This window comes from Lynx rufus, unplaced genomic scaffold (genome assembly GCF_022079265.1).
Source record: "Lynx rufus isolate CCGP_SWC_20201006 ecotype Redwood Valley unplaced genomic scaffold, mLynRuf1.p SCAF_1, whole genome shotgun sequence".
Classification (NCBI taxonomy): Eukaryota; Metazoa; Chordata; class Mammalia; order Carnivora; family Felidae; genus Lynx; species Lynx rufus.
Window position 1 is genome coordinate 231495947 of NW_025814823.1, and position 21632 is coordinate 231517578.

The following is a 21632-nucleotide window of genomic DNA, read 5'->3' on the forward strand; positions in this document are numbered from 1 at the left end:
TTTGTCCTCTAGTTCAGTGATCGTCCCCTGGGGAGTGACTTTGTTCCCTGAGGGGACATTAGTCAATGTCTGGAGACATTTTTCGTTGTCACAACTGTGGGGGGGGGGGGTGGAGAGATGCTACTGGGCTGAGGCCAGGGACGCTGTTCAACCCCAGAGTGCACAGGACGATCCCCACAACAAAGAATTACCTGGTCCCAACCGCCATCAATGCCAAGGTGGAGAAGCCTCAATATAATAAAGGCCATTTATGAAAAGCCCACAAGTAACACCCTCATCAATGAGGAAAAAACTGAAAGTTTTCCTTTAAAATCAGGAATAAGACAAGAATGCCCACTGTCACCATTTCTACGCAACACAGTACTAGAAGAACTAGAAAGAGCAATCAGACAAGAAAAAGAAATGAAATGCATCCAAATCAGAAAGAAAGAAAGAAGATTATCGCTGAGATGATGTAACCCTATATATAGAAAGCCCTAAAAACGGCACAAAAAACTATTAGAAATAATATAACGAGTTTCAGTGAAGTTGTAGGATACAAAATCAACATGCAAAAATCAGTCACATTTCTTTACACCAATCAAGATCTATCTGAAAAGGAAATCGAGAAAACAATTCCATTGATGATACCATCAAAAAAGAATAAAATACTTAGGAATAAATTTAACCAAGGAAGTGAAAGATCTGTACACTGAAAACTGTAAAATATTAATGGAAGAAACTGAAGAAAGTACAAAAAAAAAGATGGAAAGATATCTTGTGTTCACGGGTTGGAAGAATTAATATTGTTAAAATAGTCACACTACCCAAAGCAACACACAGATTGAGTGCAATCCCCATCACAATTCCAACGGCATTTTTAACAGAAATAGGGAAATAAGAATCGAAAATTTGTATGGAACCACAAAAGAGCTGAAGCAACCTTGAGAAAGAACAATGCTGAAGACATCACCCTCCCTGATTTCAAATGATATCACAAAGCTGTAGTCATGAAAACAGTATAGTACCAGCACGAAAGCAGACACCCAGGTCAACGGACTAGAATGGAGCCCAGAAAAGGATTCAAGCATGTAAAGTCAACTGATTTTCGACAAGGGCTCCGAGAACACGCGGCGGGGAAAGAATGGTCTCCTCAATGAATGGTACCGGGAAAACTGCAATGACGTTAGATCCTTATCTCACGCCGGCCACGAAAATCAACTCGAAGTGGATTAAAAAACTGAAATACATGACCCTGAAGCCTTAGTTTTAAGTATTTCAAAATCAAGGTATATAACTGACAGCCAGACACGGCGCCCAATTTTATTCAACAAGCAGATACAAACCGCCTACTATGTGCGGCCAACTCTGCCTGACTGAAGGGGACATAAACTGAATGGTGCTGACGCCCTCCCTCATGGAGCTGACCAAGCCTAGACAGAAAATATTGACCCAGCATTATCAAGCAAAGCCAGAGGGGTTTTGTAAACAAGTTGCAAACCGTGCTGGGAACCCCAGAGAGAAGCCAGCGTGTGAGGAGGTGTCGGAGAAAGATCCCTGCAAAAGTGACATCTGAGGGCATCTGGGTGGCTCAGTCGGTGAAGCGTCCGACTTTGGCTGGGGTCATGATCTTGCGGTTCGTGAGTTCGAGCCCCGCGTCGGGCTTTGTGCTGACAGCTCGGAGCCTGGAGCCTGCTTCGGATTCTGTGTCTCCCTCTCTCTCTGCCCTTCCCTTGCTCACGCACACTCTGTCTCTCCCTGTCTCTCAAAAGTGAATAAAAACATTTTTTTAAAAAAGTGATATCTAAGACTGCCCTGCAGTAGAGAGAGGGGATGGGTGTGGGTCCAGGGACAGTAAGGATCTGCCGTGGCATGGAGGGGGCACGGCACGTGGCTGGGGGGACACCAAGTCAGCCGGTGCTGTCACCTTACCGACAGCAAGGGCAGCAGTACAAAGTCAGGCATTTGGAGCTTTCCTGCAGGGGGCCTTGAAGGAAGCGCTTCCGGAGATGCTGCTCCTGTACTGAAAGCCACGTGTGTGAAAACAAACCCAGAAGTAGCAGCAGAACAGAGTGGAAAGTGGCAAGGACGGGCGGGCGGAGACCAGAGAGGAAGCATGGCATCTATTTCAGGGAGATGTCGCAGAGCCCCAAATTAGAGCAGCGGTGTGAAACCCCAAAGGCAAGGGGGAGGCCGTCCCAGGCCCGTCCGGGATTTAGAAAGTGACGTGATGGGGGAGGCCGGGCCTGCCCCAGGATGCGGACCACCAGGGCCGGCCCTGCGATTTGCGGCCCCCGTGCAAAATGAAAACGCCAGGCCCTGGTTCAAAATCATTAAGAATTTCCAGAAAGCGACAGCAGAGCATTGCACCACACGGGGGGCCTTTTTTAAGCACAAGGCCCAGAGCGTGGCACAGGTTGCACACCCACAACACCAGCCCTGAAGGCAGAGGCGATAATGCCAAATGTTGGAGGGTGGCAACGAGCCGTGTTGCAAACACGTAAAGTAGGAGACGTTGGGAGAAGGTTTGGCGCTAGAAATCCCGCGGCCGATCCGGATGCGGGTATGACTCTGGGAGTGCTGTGCAGGGCTGAGGGCTGGCATCGGCAGAACAGGTCTTGAGGGGGCTCTTCCAGCAGCCAGTCTTCCTAAGGGAATGTGTGACTCAGGGCTCTCCAGAGAGACACAGCCAGCAGGAGATGTAGACACAGAGAGATGTATTTTAAGGAACGGGTCATACGAGCAGGAGAGCTGGCAGGCTGGAGACTCAGGCAGGGGCTGATGTTAGTCTTGACGCAGAATTCCTCCTTCGCCCGGAAAAGTCCGTTTTTGTTCTTAAGGCCTTCGACTGATTAGACTAGGCCCACCCACATTAGTGGTGGCAATCTCCTTGAGTCACTGTAGCTGTAACCACATCCACAAAGTACCTTCACAGCACTCCGAGACCAGTGTGTGACTGAGTAACTTGGTGCTATAGCCTCGCCCAAGCTGATGCCTAAAAACAGCCACCACAGGGAGGGGAGGGACAAACCCGTGGCAAGAGGCTCAGGAAATGGGCAAAGAAATGGACACCAGAAAGTCCAGGTGAAACCAGAAAGTGAGCAGGGGACAAGAAGCCTATGGGGTCCAAGGAGGTGGCTTCAGTGTGTGTGTGACCCCAGCTGCAGACCATTTCACAGGGGCTCGGGGGGTTGGGGGTGCCCCGAGGTCAGGCCACTGTTAGGATCATGCAGCAGACGGTTCAGACCAGGGGCACCTGGCCAAAGGGGACGGAAGGGGCTCCAAAGCCCAGCCAAGCTGTGTCATCCCCCACCTTCCATGCAGAAGGGGATGTCATTTTCCAGTACTGACAATAGTCAGTCTGGGCCCCCAGAACAGATGCTTTCATAACCCCCAACCACAGAGCCACGAGGAGAGTTGCAAAGCCAGAGAAGGCGGAGGTCCTGAGAGAGTCCCCACGGTCACGGCTGGGCACCAAGCACTGGGCACAGACCCGCCCGCCCCACGTGCCTTTGGCCTTGGAAAGCAGAGGACTTCAGGATCCACTGGGGCAGGTGAGATTAGGGTTTGTTTGGTTTTGGATTCTTTTTCCCTTGTTTAGGAGAAGGGTTCCAAGTCCACTGTAACAAGAAGGGAAAGAGAGAGGGCAGGACGGAAGAGGCTGTGCAGACAGCAATGAGTGGATAGGAGCGGGGGCTTGAGGGGGTCCAGACCCACTCAGGGAGGGGCTTCGTGCTCCGAGGGCAGGGGTGACCGCAGTGCAGCTGTGTGTCCTTGGCCTTGACTGAGCACTTCCCCTGCTCCCGTCCCTGTCGCGACACAGGTCAAGGGCAAAACCAGCTTGGCCAGCCCAAGGAAACACTGCTATCCCTTGATGCAGGATCGAGGAAAAGGGGGTGGGGGTAACAAGCTTGAAGAACACTCCCTCCCTCTTCTCTTCAAAACAGAAAGCCAGGATGCGCCTGGGAGGGACAGAAAGCCTCCCAGGTTGAACTGAAACACCGACCAGGAGATACACGTGCAACCCATCAGGCTTCTCAGAGCTGAGCGTCAGAATGTCCTGGAGGGTTCGCTGACCACAGGGCGCCAACCCCACCCCAGAATTTCGGATCCAACAAGTCAGGAGTGCGTCCCCAGCTGCTGCTGACGCTGCTGGGCACTTTGAGGACCTCAGTGACCAGTCAGCAAGACGACGGAGGGATGCCCAAGAGGGCAGTTCGGCCTGATGCTCAGTGTGAAACGGGTCAGGTTTGGGGCTGGGCACCCTTTTGTAAAGACTTCGGTCCTGTTCATACGTCGCAACTTCTAGGAAGTTTATGGTTAAGACGCGTGAAGGCGGGACCAGCACATGTTACCCCATCATGTTAACCCCATCGCGCCCGCGGCCGGTGTTTCCTGCAGCCGAGCGAAGGCTGCGTTCTGTCATTGAGTCAAATGCCACGATGTCTTGCCATAAAGTGACAGGGATCTGGTTCTTCCTTCATAAATTTCCTTTCGTAAATAATGTAAATGGTTAAAACGGATTAGTGGCTGCCTGTGGCTAAAGGGGAGGCTGGGATAGAGGGTCACAGTTGGAGGTACAAGTTTTCTCAGAGGGGATGCGGACATTCGTCTGTGAATGTCCCCAAGTCCTCTCAACTGTACCAATGCGGCTGCTGTTAACACACCCATTTTCCTTCACTTTCCCCTTCGCATTACTTCCTTCGAGTTTGCCTTTGGGGGATTCCCCATCACTCCGAACCTTAAAGACTTACATTAGCTTTCCTGTGAACAAAATTTTTTTTTCTATTCCTGGACATCCTATGACGACTTAATTTTACTCATGTAAACATTTTTTTTTTAATCACAGAACAATAGAATTCTACCCTTTCAGACACAGAGACCGTCTTCATGTGAACCCATCCAAATCTCCAGGTGGACCCCCTTGGGTTTTTTGAAAGTCGGGCACCTGTGGTTCTCTCCACATATTATATAAATAAACTACGTACCTCCTCTGCAAGTAGAAAAATATTTTAAATCATTTTTAAAAAATTCTTCAGCACTTGATGTATTAGGAGGTGGGGCCTCTGGAGTGTGATGAGGTCAGGAGGGTGGAGTTGCATGATGAGATTAGTTCCCCGATAAAAGAGACCCCAGAGAACTCTGAAATGGGGTAAAAACATGTTTTAAACAGCCAACATTCAGGAACAGCCACTCCTTTGAAAAAAAAGAGCTTTTTTCTTTTTTACAGAAACTTTTTGCTAAAGTACGCATGTTGCTGATAAGGAAATACAGCCCCCACGTATTTGCCAAAGCTCTTAGGTCGAAATCAAGTCATTTGCAAAATGGTACATGGAAACAGCCCAATGCAAACGGAGTTTTTAGTTCTTTTCAAAGGGCCCCTCCATTGATTTAACATTAGGAACCCTTTATTTTTCTATTTTTAAAATGTTTATTTATTTATTTATTTTTGAGAAAGAGAGAGAGAGAGAACAAACACGAGTGACCGGGAGGCAGAGCGAGAGAGGGAGAGAGAGAATCTCAAGCAGGCTCCACGCTGTCAGCACAGAGCTGGACTCTGGGGTCGAATTCACGAACCGTGAGATCATAACTTGAGCTGATGTCAGGAGTTGGACACTCCACCAACTGAGCCACCCAGGCACTCCCGCTGGGAATCCTTTCAAAATAAGTTAACAGCATCTTACTGAGCACGATCGGGGGGGGGGGGGGGGGGGAGGGGGGGGAGAGAGAGAGAGAGAGAGAGAGAGAAAGCACAATCAGGGGAAAGGGGCAGAGGGAGAGAGAATCTTTAGCAGCCTCCATGCTCAGCACAGAGCCCCACACAGGGCTCGACCCCATGACCCTGGGATCATGACCTGAATGGAAATCTAGAGTCAGACGCTCAACTGACTGAGCCGCCCAGGAGCCCCAGTTCCAGTTTAAAAAAAAAAAAAATAACCCAATTCACTCGTACCTCATTCTAAAACCAATGGATTTAGATCTGTCGACACCAAAGAAAATTTCAAATTCACCTCAGAGTTCCTGGTGCATTTTAGGGAAATGTATTTATCCTACTTTTCACGTGTGGCAATGGAGACTCAACCCTCCTCTCCAGGACCCACCCGAGGGCCCTTCCTGATCAAGGGCTCCCCTGCCCCCCAAAAGTACCCTCAAGAAGCTACACCTGTCATGTGTCCCACGTGGGTGCTGTAGCATGATAAAACAAAACAAAACAAAACAAAAAACAGCCCAGAGGTGCCCGGCTGTCTCAGTCGGTAAAGCATACAACTCTTGATCTGGGGTCATGAGTTCAAGCCCCACATTGGGCATACAATCTATTTTAAAACAAAACACAACAGGGGCGTCTGGGTGGCTCAGTCGGTTGAGCATCCGACTTTGGCTCAAGTCATGACCTCACGGTTCGTGGGCTCGAGCCCCACGTCGGGCTCTGTGCTGACGGCTCAGAGCCTAAAAAGCCTGCTTCAGAGTTTGTGTCTCCCTCTCTCTCCGCCCCTCCCCCATTCGTGCTCTCTCTGCCTCTCAAAAATAAATAAATGTAAAACAAAGACACAGTCTGAGCAACTAAATTTAGGTTAATGCTTCCCTCCCAGGGACAACCCCCCCCCCACCACCAATATAAATTAACACAACAGCTTTCCTCCAAGATAAGAAGTCCAGGTGCCACTAAAGGAGGGAATCTGTGGTCAGCAGGTCTTTCAGCTTCTCTCGGGGACACTTCGTATGTGGCCCCAACGGGTGACCGACCACCTGGATCTGCCAGGGCACAGGGGTTTCCCAGGAGGTTGGACTTCCAGGGCTGCCTCAGGAAACTCCCAGATGCAACGGAGCAGGATGATAAACCCGCGGGGCCATCGTGTGCCCGCTGAAGGCGGCCTCCCCACTCCATCACGACGCAGGGAGGATGTGCCAGAGACATCCGAGGTGGCCTGTCCCAGCCCACCCTTCAACAAAGGAGGATGTGCGGTGACAAGATGCACCAGGGTCGCTCCTTCCCCGCTCCTCGGTGCCTATGTCCCTTTCCACCGCGGACGAAACAGGTCCCCCAAAGATCTGGATCCCGTGAGGCAGGACAGTCAGCAGGGAGACGCATCTCCTGGTAACAAAAGGACCCCACGGCACAGCAACCTGGCTTCAAAGTCTCCTCGGCTGAGTCCGGTGCAGCTCGGCACTGCTATAAATGGACGTGATTTCCTAGAAACCCACCCATTATCTAACCCGAAAGAGAAAAGACCGAACTCACAGCGCTGGTAAAACTGACCTAGGAGCTGAGTCACCGCTGCTGTTTTTAGCACATGACTACTGTCCCTCGTGTTTTCAAATACAAAAGCTGGAAGGTCTGGGAGGAAGCCATACAGACCGACCAACTTGACAGAAGGGGCAGGGCCAGGCCCTTTGGAATGCCTGGCTCGACCACGTCAAGGAAAAGTAGAAACGGAAGGAAACTCTGGAAACCCGCTGCAGTGGCATCAGACTGTGAGAGTCTCCCGATGGACCAGGGCTTCGATTCCAGGGCTCTCCGCACTGACCTGCACTCGAGGACAATGCTGAAGAACGAAAAAGGCTTGTAATGATTCCCCAGCACACATATGCCATCTTTCCCCTCCTCGAAGTGCTCTCCTTCCTCATCGGTTGGGAGTCTAAACCCTTCTCGTTCTCCCCCAAGCCTCAGACTGCTTCCCCTCCAGTCTCCACCCATCTGGAATCACAGGCGCTCCCAAGATGCACCAAGATGGGGCGCCACACCCTTCTCTCCCTCCCATCTAGCCCGACACCTGGCTTCGTTTGCACCCATGGCACCAACTGCCGCTCGCTGAGTATAAACGCTCAACATGGGCTCCACCCTCAACGTTCCTGTGGTTACAGAAGAGTCATTACCAACTAGACATGCCATTCTCTTGCTTCCTCCTTTTCTCTTGGCTAAGATTGGAACAGCCGTACTGGAAACCATCTTGAGATTAACTCACCATGGAAACAATAGTTCCACTTACTGAGTGCCTGTGATCTGCATTCTGCCTCGAGCCTCTGTAACGTGTTGTTATTTCTATAATAAGCATCCCCATCTTACGGCTGGGGATCTAGAGGAAACTCAAGACGAAAAGATCATGTGACTGGTCCACGGTCATGTAACCAACCTGAGCCCGCCATCTTTGGCCACCAAGCTGCTCTAAGAAAAGTCCCAGAGCTCTTCAAACGGGTGTACGTGCCAATCACATCAAGGCCTGAGTGAAGTACTGATTCTGGTCCAGTAGGTCTCGGGAGGGCCTGGGATCCTGTATTTGGGAAAAGCTCTCATGTGATGCCAGTGCACGGTAGCAATGGCTCATACATCTAATATTCCCAGCGGGTGCCATTCCCACACATTAACCAGGTCTGACACTGCTTTGCTTTTCTAAAAACTATAGATCTAAAACTGATCTATTACTGGTGGTAAGGCTACAGATAAAAGGTAACGCATGCCTTCATTTTATTTTCCAATTTTTATGCGGTGGTAAAATGGACATAAAATATCTCTACCTTAACCACTTTTAAGGGCTGCCTTCCTTCATTATTATACTGGCGATCGTGAAATAATGACACGGGCCATCTGGGTGGCTCAGTCGGTTAAGCGTCCGACTCTTGATTTTGACTCAGGTCACGGAACCTGCTTAGGATTGTCTCCCTCTCTCTCCCTCTCCCTCTCACTGCCCCCCTTTCTCTGTCCCTCCTCTGCTCTCTCTCACTCTCAAAATAAATACTTTAAAAAAAAAAAAAAAGAATGATAGATTCACAGAACCCGCCCCCCCCCCGCCCCGGTGTCAACATGTGACAGAATTACGGGGCAGGGGCACCACCATGAAATGCACATGGCCACCATCCACAGAGCTTGCTCAGCTGTGGGGTGGGTGGGGTGATTCTCTGCCATTTCAACCCACGTGTAGACCACCACAGTCCAGATGCAGGCCTGGCCGTCACCACAGGCCCCCGCCTGCCACCCCGTTAGGGAGGCCCTCACTCCTCCTCTCTCAGAAACCCTAGCCCCGGCAACCCATAAGCTGGTCTTCATTGCTACAACTGCATTATTTCAAGAATGTTACACAAATGGAATTACACAGCCTAATTGCCCACCTTCCTTTATGTTTAAATCAACTTCCTGCACCTTCCGTCGTCTCAGGAAATGTGCGACCCTGAATTTATGGTAACACCCTGCTCCTGCCTCTTCAAGGGGCTCGCCTCTACACCCCCCGCCTGGCCTCTCTCCGCTGGAATGGCCCTCGCTTGGCAGGTGCTGTATCTGATCCAGGAGTCAGTTAAATCCCAGAAACAGAAGCAAGAGAGAAATGCTTGACTCCACATCCTATCACTTGCCTACTCCGGATTGAACTTATTCAGAGCTGACATGAATACACCTTGGGAAGCATACATCTGTTTTTGTGACTTTGAAATTGCTCTCAGTCCCACGACTCCAACCCAATTTTGCCACTGAGCCGTCACTCGAGATTTCATGTCTACTGTAATTTCCTATCTCTGACTTGGTAGAAATAAGTAAAATTCACCTTCAATTGTCTTTCAAACTTAAGAACATCACTTGAGGGGCGCCTGGGTAGCTCAGTCAGTTGAGCGGCCGACTTCGGCTCAGGTCATGATCTCATGGTTCATCAGTTCGAGACCCACGTCGGGCTCTGTGCTGACAGCTCAGATCCTGGAGCCTGCTTCGGATTCTGTGTCTCCCTCTCTCTCTGCCCCTCCCCTGCTCGCACTGTCTCTCTCAAAAATAAATCAACATTAAAAAAAATTATAAGAACATCACTTGAAAACAGTCTCATTTATGTACACACAAAACGAATAACATCAAGGATTCTTAACATCCTACTTCATCTTAAAATCTGACTCCAGGGGCGCCTGGGTGGCGCAGTCGGTTAAGCGTCCGACTTCAGCCAGGTCACGATCTCGCGGTCCGTGAGTTCGAGCCCCGCATCGGGCTCTGGGCTGATGGCTCAGAGCCTGGAGCCTGTTTCCGATTCTGTGTCTCCCTCTCTCTCTGCCCCTCCCCCGTTCATGCTCTGTCTCTCTCTGTCCCAAAAATAAATAAACGTTGAAAAAAAAAAAAAATTTAAAAAAAAAAAAAAGAAAAAAAAAATAAAATCTGACTCCATAAGAACACACACACACACACACACACACACACACACCCCATACCTACACCATCATTCCACCAGCCTGTCTAAAAAAATTACTTCCCAATTGTCTTGAATGAAACATACTTTCTTTGTTCACATATGTTAACAACTTCTCTACAACCTTCTTATTTCTTTTAATTAAAAGGAATTACAGGGGCGCCTGGGTGGCTCAGTTGGTTAAGTGTCTGACTCCAGCTCAGGTCATGATCTTGCAGTTCACGAGTTCGAGCCCTGCGTTGGGCTCTGTGCTGACAGCTCAGAGCCAGGAGCCTGCTTTGTATTCTGTGTCTCCCTCTCTCTCTGGCCCTCTCCCTTTCTCTCTCTCTCAAAAATAAACATTAAATTTTTTTTTAAAAAAAGGAATTACATATTATTTTATGTATGGAACTACTCACTTTGGAGAAATCATAGACTATCACTTGGTTATCATTTAGAATAACTGACCCAATAGGCTGTAAGGCTAGTCTCAAGAAATTTCAAGTAAGTATCATATAGACCATATTCTCAGTATGGTCTATATGTGCTGTGCTGACAGCTTGGAGCCTGCTTGGGATTCTCTCTCTCCCTCTCTCTTTGCCCCTCCACTGCTTGCACTCTCTCTTTCTCTCCCAAAATAAATAAACAAATAAACATTAAATAAAAAGACCATATTTTCTGAATCAGGCTTAAAAAATTCATTTAATAAAGCTTAAAAATATGTATTTTAAAAATGTTAAACATAATCCTAAATAACTTCTAGATCAGAAAAAGAAGAGGGGCACCTGGGTGGCTCAGTCGGTTGAGCATTTGACTCTTGGTTTGGGCTCAGGTCATGATCCCAGGGTCATGAGTTCAAGCCCCACATTGGACTCTGCACTGAAAATGGAGCCTGCTTAAGATTCTCTCTCTCCCTCTCCTTCTTCCCCTCCCCCATGCGCTCTCTCTAAAATACATAAGGAAGAAGAAAAGAAATCCTAATGTAAATTAGAACAATAAGAAAATACTGTATATCCAATTTGTAGGAAAAGCAAAACTGTTACTTTAATAAACCTGAAGGAAATAATATTTTTACAGACAGAAACTGATGACATAGTGAGGAAACAGATCCAGAGGGGTGCCCGCACGGCTCAACTGGTTAAGCATCCCATTCTTGATCTCAGCTCAGGTCTTGATATCTGGGTCGTGAGTTCAAACCCCACACTGGGCTCTGCACTGAGCCTGAAGCCCTACTTAAAAAAAGAACAAAGAGCAAAAGTTGACTCTCTAAAAGAAGTAATTGGATGGATATTTTGTATGATATTCATCACAAAAGAGAAACAGCACAAATTTAAAAATATACTAAAACAGCTAGAAGACAGTTATAACAAACATTAAAAAGGAAACTCTATAAAAACTTCCGACAATTGACCTTCAAAACTTAGAAAAAATAGGAGACTTCCATAGAAAAACAGCCATTTCCATAACGGACTCAGGAAGAAGAGAAAATCTGAATTATCCCATAACCATTAGAGTTACTGACCTAAACATCTGACAGGACGGCTTGGATTTTAGCAACTTAAACAATTAGTTACATACTTAGAGCGTTTCCTATCTCAAAGCCATATATAGCAGTTCTCATGCAAAATCGCTTTGAATAGCTTGCATATTATATTGATATAAATGTCAGACGAATAAATGGTATTCCAGGAGTTCGTATACCTCGTTATTTCATATTTCTAGAACGCCTCTGCCTTAGTCTTCCCTTACAAGTACAGGATGAAAAAGCAATCTGATGTTCAAAATCACCCCAACCACTACCCCATTCCCCATGGACACCCAGAGGAGGCAAGGGCACAGTGGAGAGACCCATGGGGGGCTCAACGGAGCAGCGGGAGCAGCCTGGGGTCCTTCTAGAACCCGGCTCTCCTGACGTACTAGATGCCTTCTCCCCTAAGCCTCACTTTCTTCAACTACAAAAAGGTGGGCACAAATAACCTCTAAAATCTCTTCCAGTTCCAAAATCCCATGACAAGGGTCTTTCTAAATTTCTAAAACCTTCACCCAAGCTACGACCCAGCAATTGCACTACTAGGAATTTACCCAAAGGATACAGGAGTGCTGATGCATAGGGCCACATGCACACCAATGTTTATAGCAGCGCCTTCAACAATAGCCAAAGTATGGAAAGAACCCAAATGTCCATCAACTGATGAATGGATACAGAAGATGTGGTTTTATATACCATGGAATACTAGTTGGCGATGAGAAAGAATGAACTCTTGCCATCTGCAGCAATGTGGATGGAACTGGAGAGTATTATACTACGTGAAATTAGTCAGAGACAGGCAGATATGTTTTAACTCATATGTGGAACTTGAGAAACTTAACAGAAGACCATGGGGGAAGAAGGGAAAGGGAAAAAATTAGTTTCAAATAGAGAGGGGGGCAAACCGTAACAAACTTAAATACAGAGAACAAAACTGAGGGTTGATGGGTTGGGGGGAGAGAGGAAAAAGGGTGATGGGCATTAAGGAGGGCACTTGTTGGGATGAGCACTGGGTGTTGTATGTAAGTGATGAATCATGGGAATTTAATCCCGAAGCCAAGAGCACCCTGTATGTTAGCTAACTTGACAATAAATTATTTTTTAAAATAAATAAATAAATAAAAGACCATTTTATAGTAGATTAAATATAGAAGCAAATATGAGAATTTAGCTTATACTATAAAGTCAGACATTAAAGAGTTTTTCAAAAATCTAAAACAATGGGTAAAAAAAACTCAGAAAAATTAAATTAAAACAGGACTTTGGGAACTGATGCTTTTTTTTTTATGTGTATTTATTTTGAGAGGGGTGGGGCTAGCAAGAGTGGGGCACAGAAAGGAGAGAGGGAGAAAATCCCACTGACAGTGCAGAGCCTGATGCAGGGCTCGAACTCATGAGCCGTGAAATCGTGACCTGAGCTGAAATCCTGAGTCAGATTAACCAACCTGGTTAATTAACCAACCAGGTGCCCCAGGAGCTGATGCTTACTGATATTGGATGGTTAGGAGGCAGAGGCTCTCAGTACCCTCTATTTGGGAGTCTATCTGAAATTTTCCTTCAAAAAACTAAGTTTAAAATAAACAAATAAATGCTCAGGGTTAGTGAATGACATCTTTTACAAACAAAAGCAAATCCACCCTCAAGAGGGCTTGGCCTTGTGACTTGCTTCAGCAGAAGGGACGCTGATCCTTTTTCGCTCTCCTGCCCTGGAGAACAAGCCCAGGCCAGCCTGCTGGAGGATGAGAAAACCCACCGGACAGAGTCACCCCAGATAAGACCTCCCTGGTCCTGCCATCGTCAGCAGACTCCCGCTGGTCTCAAGTCCAGCCAAGATCAGCTGAGCTGGACCGTCCTTAGCAAAATGTTTACTGTCCTACACGCCCTGGGGGTGTCACAGTTATTCCTTATTCCACATTCTTGTGTCCAAGGAAAACTGGTACAGTTGTATCAAAAACACATGGGAGACTCTTAATGGTATAATAATGGGTACATTCGTCCAAACCCACAGAATGTATAACACCAAGAATGAACCCCAATGTAAACCATGGATTTGGGGGATCCTAATGGGTCAATGCAGGTTCATCAGTTGTAACAAATACACACTCTGCTTGCGGATGTTGGTGATGGGGGAGCCTATGCATGTGCTGGGACAGGAGGTTGATGGGAAATCTCTGTACCTTCCCTTTAATTTTGCCGTGAATCTAAAACTGTTCTTAAAAAATTACACTTAAAAAAAAAAAAATCAGAGACGGGGCACCTGGGTGGCTCCGTCAGTTAAGCGTCCGACTCTCGATTTCGGCTCAGGTCATGATCTCCCAGTTCATGAGTTTGAGCTCCCGGCGGGCTCTGCACTGATGGTGTGGAGCCTGCTTGGGAATCTCTCTCCCTCTCTCTCTGCCCCTCCCCTGCTTGTGTTCTCCCTCTCTCCCTCTCTCTCTCTAAAAATAACTAAATAAACTTAAAATTAAAATAAAATAAAATAAAATAAAATAAAATAAAATAAAATAAAATAAAATAAAATAAAATAAAATAAAATAAAATAAAAGCAAAGATTCAGAAAAGCACATGGACCTCCCTACTGATGCTGGGCCCAGAGCAAAGCCCCCACCCCTGCATGGTCCCTGGGGAGGAAGAAGCACAAATCGGTCGGCCCGTCTGCCGCATGCACGTGTCGGCTTCAGCTGACCGCCTCTCTGCTCCCGCCCCTTGGGCTCCGGTCTAATCTGCTTGTTCTCCCTTCCCACCCCTCCCCCACACTTCAGAATCTACGATAACACACTAACATACATCCCCAACGGCAAAGTCAAGCTCCCTGCCCACAAGCTCTCGCGCTTGACTGCCTGCCGGCCCTCAACTCCACAGAGGCCAGAAGTCACTTTTCATCAACGCGAGGCCACTCTCGGCACATTCAGTGCATGAGGCCTGGGAGCCGCCGAAGGGCTGGGTGTGAATTCCAAACCACCTGAGTCTCAGTTTGGGGAAAGGTGATTCCAAAGTTTGTAAATCTCCCTGCTGCATTCGAAAAACAAACAAAAAACAAAAATCGAACCCCAATTTTTCCTTACGGATGTGTCAAGATAAAAGGCCCTGTCACTGCTGCAAATGTGTAAAACGCGAGTGAAGGAAGAGTTCGCCCGTGCCGAGGTGTGGCTTTGCTGAACCGAGAGACAAGAGACAAAGGGGCGGAGGGGCCTTTGGAGAGTCCCCAGAAGTTAACCATATGTGAGAAGAGTTACAGCAAGAAAGGAGTGCAACAGGGGCGCCTGGGTGGCTCAGTCAGTTGAGCATCCAACTTCGGCTCAGGTCACGATCTCGTGGTCCGTGAGTTCGAGCCCCGCGTCGGGCTCTGTGCTGACAGCTCGGAGCCTGGAGCCTGTTTCGGACTCTGTGTCTCCCTCTCTCTCTGCCCCTCCCCTGCTCACGCTCTGTCTTTCAAAAAAATAAGTAAACATTAAAAAAAATTTATAAACAATAAAAAAAGGGAGTGCAACATTTTCAATTTAGCATAATTGGGTCTAATTTGGTTCAAGAGCTATCTGACACGCAAAGTGTGCTGTTCTGCAACAAGGAAAGCAGCACAAACACGTCCTTTGGCTTCAGTCCTGTCTCCAGAGCTGTCACAGCCATAAAGGTGGAACTCGGGAGATAATAAGTGGAAGAGAAGAATTAAGAAAGAGAATTATGGCAGCTTGCAGTGTCCCCAAGTCAGAGGGAACAAAACCACCATAAATCTAAATGACAGCAAGAACACAGTTTGAATGTTACTGGAGAATCATCTGACAAATATTTACGTGTTGCATATTAAAGTATGCAATCCTTTCAGAGCAATAAATATTTTAGAAGAAAACCGTATGCTGACCCACATCCAAGATAAAACCCATCTCAGGAGCCAGGAGAGAGCACGTTTTTAAACAAGACACATCTGATCCTTGGTTACTCAAACCAAATGAAACGTCTGTCAGCTCAGGAAGCACGCCCTTCTTAACTAACAGGAGATTATTAGCTCAACAAGTATACCCAGAAAACCTTTCAGAGCCTTTACAGACATTTCTCTTCTAGAAACCTGGCTGTGGGCAATAACTCTGAGCTGTGCGTTCTGCTGTTCGCGCAATTACCCCTCTACTCCCAAACCTCTCTCTAGGGCTTTCTGTAAGGTTTTTACTGTCACTCATTGTGGTAAGCTCGTAGATCGGGCCCAAAGGGCTCATGCCTCAGGGCCTTTGCACCTGCTTTGCCCGCTGCCCAGTGTGCTTTCCCCCACCTATCTTCTCTACATCTTAGTCAGATGTCACCTGCTCTCTCAAGTCACCACTCTCAATCCCTGAACCCCTAGACTGTGCTTACCCAGCTCCAGAGGCTGCTGGCTAGATCCCCACGAAGGTGCCCCTGAGATGAGAACCTGAAGGCAGTGGGTGAGCGAGTCATGCGGCCATCTGGAGAGGCACACCTCAGCCCCAAGGCTGACCGCTGTCATGCTGAAAACAGCTGGCCTCCCAATCTCCTGTTTCTTAGCCAGCTGCCCTGGGCCAGCCTCTTCCCACCTGACCCAGGTTGGCCTCTCCAGCTCGGGCTCCTACATCCCCCCCTCTCTGTACCACCCCACAACCAACCGTACTGCCCCTGCCAACACCCCCTTGGCTCGGTCAGCCAGATCAGAACATCTTCCCTCCACTCCCCCCAAGTCTCCCCTGGGCTCCTGGGATGCTCCAAGCTGCTTGCATCGGACACATTAGCCCCACATCTCTTTAGACTGCCTTCGGGGGCCCTGCCTCTGGCTCTAAGCACCAGGAGCTATTACTCTCTGGGTTCTCTCCTCAAATAAAAGGTGGCCTCGTAAAGACAAGCACTGTTTGATTTTTCTCCGTGTCTCCTACGGGACCTAACCACTGCCTGGCACAAAATACGTCTGTAAGAAACGCTATGCAATGACTTGCTACCCCATTTGCCACTGGTCGTGTATGTGCACTTTACAACACTTAATTCTCAGTTTTCACAGGAAGAGGGAGGCTGTTTGATCAACAGAATCCAGGAGCCACTGGGAAGAACGGAAGCTCTGGCCTCCCTCCTCCCCCAAAGCACCTAACGCAGGACTTGCTCCTGATGAGAAGATACAGGGGCCCGGGGGTCTTGCAGTCTGTCAGACGGGTACCGTTTCTCCATCCTGATTTGGAGGGGAGCAGAGAGGAGGAGACTCAATGCAGAGGAACAAACAGAGACTCTGTAATCAAGGGGAAAAGCCGAGAGAAAAAGAGCTTTGCCTGGCAGAAGAGAAAAGTGCCGGAGGAGGCTGGTGAGAAACAGACAAGATGCTAAACAAGGGCCGTGTCAGGGGCGCGTCGGTGGCTCAGTCGGTTGAGCATCCGACTTCAGCTCAGGTCATGATCTCACAGTTCGTGGGTCCGAGCCCCACATCGGGCTCTGTGCTGACAGCTCCGAGCCTGGAGCCTGCTTCGGGTTCTATATGTCCCTCTCTCTCTATCCCTCCCCATTCATGCTCTGTCTCTGTCTCTAAAAAAAATGAATAAACGTTAAAAAAAACTTTTTTAATAAATAAAAAAATAAACAAGGGCCATGTCAGAGCGCCGTGTGCCTGAGGGGGTCGCGTACTCACCACGCCAGGAGGTACAACTAGGAAACCAAGGCAGAGAGGCTGGACCCTGTTCCGCTGTCCATCTCTACTGTCCTCCCCCGATGCTATGCTGAGGGAATGGCTTTCAAAAGTAGCCCAGAAACCCAGTTGGTCAGGCCCAACTCCCCTGGCATCGGCTTATCGTTCAGTTGGCCTGAAGGCGGCCGTTCCCAAACTTTTATTTTTTGCCCCCGAAGGGAACATAATAAAGCTGAGCCCAGGGGAGCCTCGAAGTGGGGGCTGGACAAGCCAGGCTGGGCCTCTGCCCACCCGGGCCCACTGGAGACCCCAGGCTGCCCAGGACACAGGACCTACCGGCCCCCTACCATGTTCTTCCAGATCCCTGTGGGGCTTCCTTAAAAGCAGGGCCTGATGCCTCCTTCAGGAAAGAGAGTTCTCCTGTACACATCTGTGTGTGAAAACTCACCTGAGTAATAGCCAAAGCAGAGGTGCAGAAGCCACGCACCTTCCCAGAGAGAGGGGAGGGAAGCTGGGATACAGGCACTGTCCTGAGTCACAAGGCCACGGAGGGCTCAGGGCTACACCAAGCACAGTCCCTTCTGCCATTTCACACGCTTAGTCAAGTGAGCCGCCCAAGTGGCAGAAAGTGACACCAGCGGGTCCCAACTTGACTGAGCCGAGCCCAAAACACAGGCAGAGACAAACCACCCTGCTCCAGAGATAAGCCAAAGACACAGGGTCACAGCGCACAAGTAAAATCGCGGCCTGTCACCTAGGGCAGGGGAGCAGGTGCACCTGCACTCCAGAGTTGTGCAAGGCTGAGGCTGCAGACGCCCCTGGAGACTGTGACAGTCAGGTGAGAAGCTGCCGCTGTCCACCCAGCACAGGCTAACGGGCACTTGGTCGCTGTGGTCGCTGTGCGGTTTTTCCCTCCGTGTGTTGGGTTGTTCTAGTCATTCTCAAGTCTTCGAAAGCCAACTTTTTCTTTCCGTTTCTAGATGCGCCCTGCCATCTGTGAGTCTTGACGTGATTAATGGATACCCCGTGCCTCTCTCCACCTCCACCTCTGCCGGCCCTATTTGGTGGGTGTCGGCCCCTCCATTGCCCTTCCAGAACCTGCCTCCGGGGACCCCGGCTGGCCCTGGCTCCTGACGGTGACCATGCAGATCACGCTCGCAGGTCGCCACGCGGGTCACCAGGGGCAGCAGGGCCGGGGGCTGGGTGCGGGGGAGGTGGGCGGCAGCCATTCCGGGAAGCAACTCCGAATCCCTGGGGCCTGGAGGCGCCCGCCCGCGCTCGGGCGTAGAAGGGAAAGGGCAAGGTCACCGAGGGGCGCCAGCGGGGCTCCGGGCAGAACCGTTTTCCTTGCAGGCGAGGAAGGGTAGCGGTCGGGGGGAGCCCAGGTCGAACAGCCCCGACGAGAGGTGTCCAACCTGGATCCGAGCGCGGGCCCCCGGGGGTGGGGGTGGGGGCGGGGGTGGGGGGGCAATTCAAGGGCAGGAGGACTCCGGGGGCGGGAAGCGACCAGGAGGCGGCGAGGACGCGAGATTAGCGGCGTCTCCCGCGGCGCTGTGACCTCGGGCAGCGCCCCCCACCCCGCCCCCGCCCGTGACCCCGGCCCGGGATGCGCAGGCCACCCCCGGCGCCGCACGCGCCGCACGCCCAGACAGCGACGAAGAGGCGCTCTAGGCGGCGGCAGAGGCGCCGCGGGAGCCTGGGCAGAGCCGGGATCGGGGTGGCGCGGAATGGCAGGGAGGGATCCGAACCCTGCGGAGAAGCCAACTTACCCGGCCGTTGCGGTCGGTCTCCTGCACCTCCTCGGCGCTCGGCCCCCGCCGCACCAGCGCCCTCAGCAGCCCCACGTCGTTGGCGCAGGCGGCGCGCAGGAGGGTCGCCTCCTCCGGGACGCCCTCTGGGACGCTCTCCGCGCTCGCGGTGCCGTATTCCTCCTCGCCTCCGAAAGGGTAGAAGGAGTCGTCCGAGGCGATGCTGCGGGTGTCGGGCAGACACGAGAAGTCCTCGTACTCCTCGTAGTCGGCAGGGTCCTCCCCGGCCTGAGCGTCCCGGGGTGGGGACGGCGGCTGCGGAGACACGCGGCGCGCCCCGCCGCCCTCCGGCCCGGGCCCGGCCAGCAACACCATGCCGGCGGCCGGGGCGCGGGCCGGGAGACCGGGGCGCGGGGCGTGCGCCGAGGTCACCGCCCCTCGTCCCCCGCGGCCCCAGAAGAGCCGTGCTCCGCGGGCCCCGGCCCGGCGGAAACGAGCGCCCGGCGGCCGCGCTCGAAGACTAAAGTCGCCGCAGGCGGGAGAAAAGCCCCTCGGGGGTGGGAGGAGCCGCGGGGGCTTTCCGGGCGCGGCGGGCGGGGACCGCGCGGGGGGGAGGAGGGCGGGGCGGCCGCGCGGGCGGAGGCGCGCGCCCCGGGTCCCCCGCCCCGGCGCCCGGCAAAAGTTCGGAGCGCAGCGAGGGCTCCCCGGCGCCGGAGCGCGGAAACGCACGCGCCCGACAACTAGCAGCAAGGCCCCGGGAGCCCGGACGCCGGCGCCTCGGGCGGCGAGCGGCCCCGCCCTCTCCTTCGGCGGCCCCGGGGAGGAGGGCGAGGGTGGGGGCCGGGGGACCCCGCGAGCCGAGCCTGCTTCCCGCCCCGGGAGCCTCCAACACCCCTCCCCCGCGCCCCCCCCCCCACCCGCCGTGGCCCGGCACCGCCCGGGGCGTCAGGCCTCCCGGTCGGGGTTGGAACTTTCCCGGCGTCGGAGCCACTGAGCTCGCTTTTCCGCGTCCCCGGGAGCCGGGGCTCGGGGTGGGGGCCGACTCCACTCCGAGCTCAAAGCGGGGAGTCGCCGCGGGGCGCGGAGGACTAGTGGGTGCACGGGCGGCGGGGCCGGGGCTGCCCGGCGGGTCGCGCCCCCCTGAACTGAGAGCTCCCGGAGGGGAGGGGCCGCAGAGTCCCCCGGTCGCGCAGCCCCCGGGCCCACTGTGGCTGGCAGGCTGCTCCTAAAAGAGCCACCCTAGGGCGGCGTCTCAGGGCCTTGGTGGAAACTGGGGGGCGGGGGGGGGGGGGGCTCCAGGCCGGGGCTGTGAGGCTTCCCTCCTCCCCCACTCCTAGCCAATGTCACCGCGCCTGGATCTGCGGAGTGAAGACAGAGAACCGCGTGAGGCCGCGACCGGGCGCTGACACGGCGGCCGGCTGCCAAACGCAGAGAGCGGGGCCGCGGGAGACTGCCGCGGACCGGTCCGGCGCCGCCGCCCCGGCCTGGGGGTGGAGGTCTGCCGCGGGGAGCCCCCGACCTCGGGGAAGACGGTGTGCGGCGGGCCACAGCCTCGCGAAGAGGCTGCGCGCGGAGGGCGCTGCGGTGAGCCCGGGTTGGAAGAGTTGCCCCTTTGGCAGAGGAAACCGTTTGGGTCGTGGGGGCGATGCGGGTCCCGCGAGGGGCACAGCCACGCCTCTCTCTGCCCCCCCCTCCTTTCCCTTTCCACCGCTGTTGACAGCGTGCCCACCCGGGGCAGGCCCGGGCAAGGCCCCCGGGGCCCCAAGGTGGACGCGACCAGGCAGACGAAACCACGGGGGGGGGGGGGGGGCTAGCTTAAGGACCCCTGGCTTGGGAGGGCGAGCGGAGGGGCTCAGTAGGGAACACGGTCAAAAATGCCCTGGGTGCGCGGTGGGGCCGGAGCCAGGTTGACCTGCGAGACCTCGTGAGCCTGTCTCACTGGGCGAGACCCTCCGTGGCGATCACGCGGACCTTCAGTGTCATCGGAGCCGGCTCAGAACCCAGCGTCCGCAGGGCTCACGAGGGTGCGGGGGGGGGGGGGGGGCGGCGGACAGCGACTTGTGGCGAAGACGCATCCACGCCTGAGCACTCCCTGAGCTAGAGTGAACTCAGGTGCCCTGCTCCCTTCTGTACTCGGGACTTTCTTTCCGACGTCAAAAATACCCAAGTCATGGTTTGCTTCTCACCTTTTTCTGTAACTGGCCACATTTACATAAATTCCCACTGGGAATTTCCCCCTTTTCAGGGTCGCCAGTGGTGGTAGCGTTTCCAGAGGCCCGTCAAATACAGTCAGGGGATTTACAAGTTGAAATGCCGCCCTCCCACCCCCATCCCAGGTCAGGGTTGAGTTGGCTAGCCCTCCCCTCCCAACCTTGTAAGGCAGCGTGTGGTTTCAAAGAAAGAACTCTAGCGGGCTGCGGCGGGGTCCCTGATGGATGGAGCCCCAGAACCCACGCACCCTTTTCTGGAGTCGGGCAGCCCCGTGGCCCTCATCTCCCCACTACTGAGCAACATAACTTAGGCCCTGTGTTCAGAGTTCACCACTTCCTCCTTTTCTTTCTTAGAAATTTGGATCCAAATAGCACCGGGATGGGGTTTTCCCTTGAAAGATAAATTTGTGGAGCCGTTTACTCCAA

At 52.2% G+C, this 21632-nt stretch overlaps 1 protein-coding gene across 1 annotated transcript in view; it reads right to left on the minus strand.

Moving 5' to 3' along the window:
- ANKRD33B (ankyrin repeat domain 33B) overlaps window positions 1-19371 on the minus strand; it is an 82731-nt gene extending 63360 nt beyond the window's left edge. Inside the window, exon 1 of the mRNA XM_047094057.1 lies at window positions 19018-19371. Coding sequence (XP_046950013.1) covers window positions 19018-19371 — 354 coding nt within the window. The remainder of the gene's footprint in view (window positions 1-19017) is intronic.
- Window positions 19372-21632: the final 2261 nt, after the last annotated feature.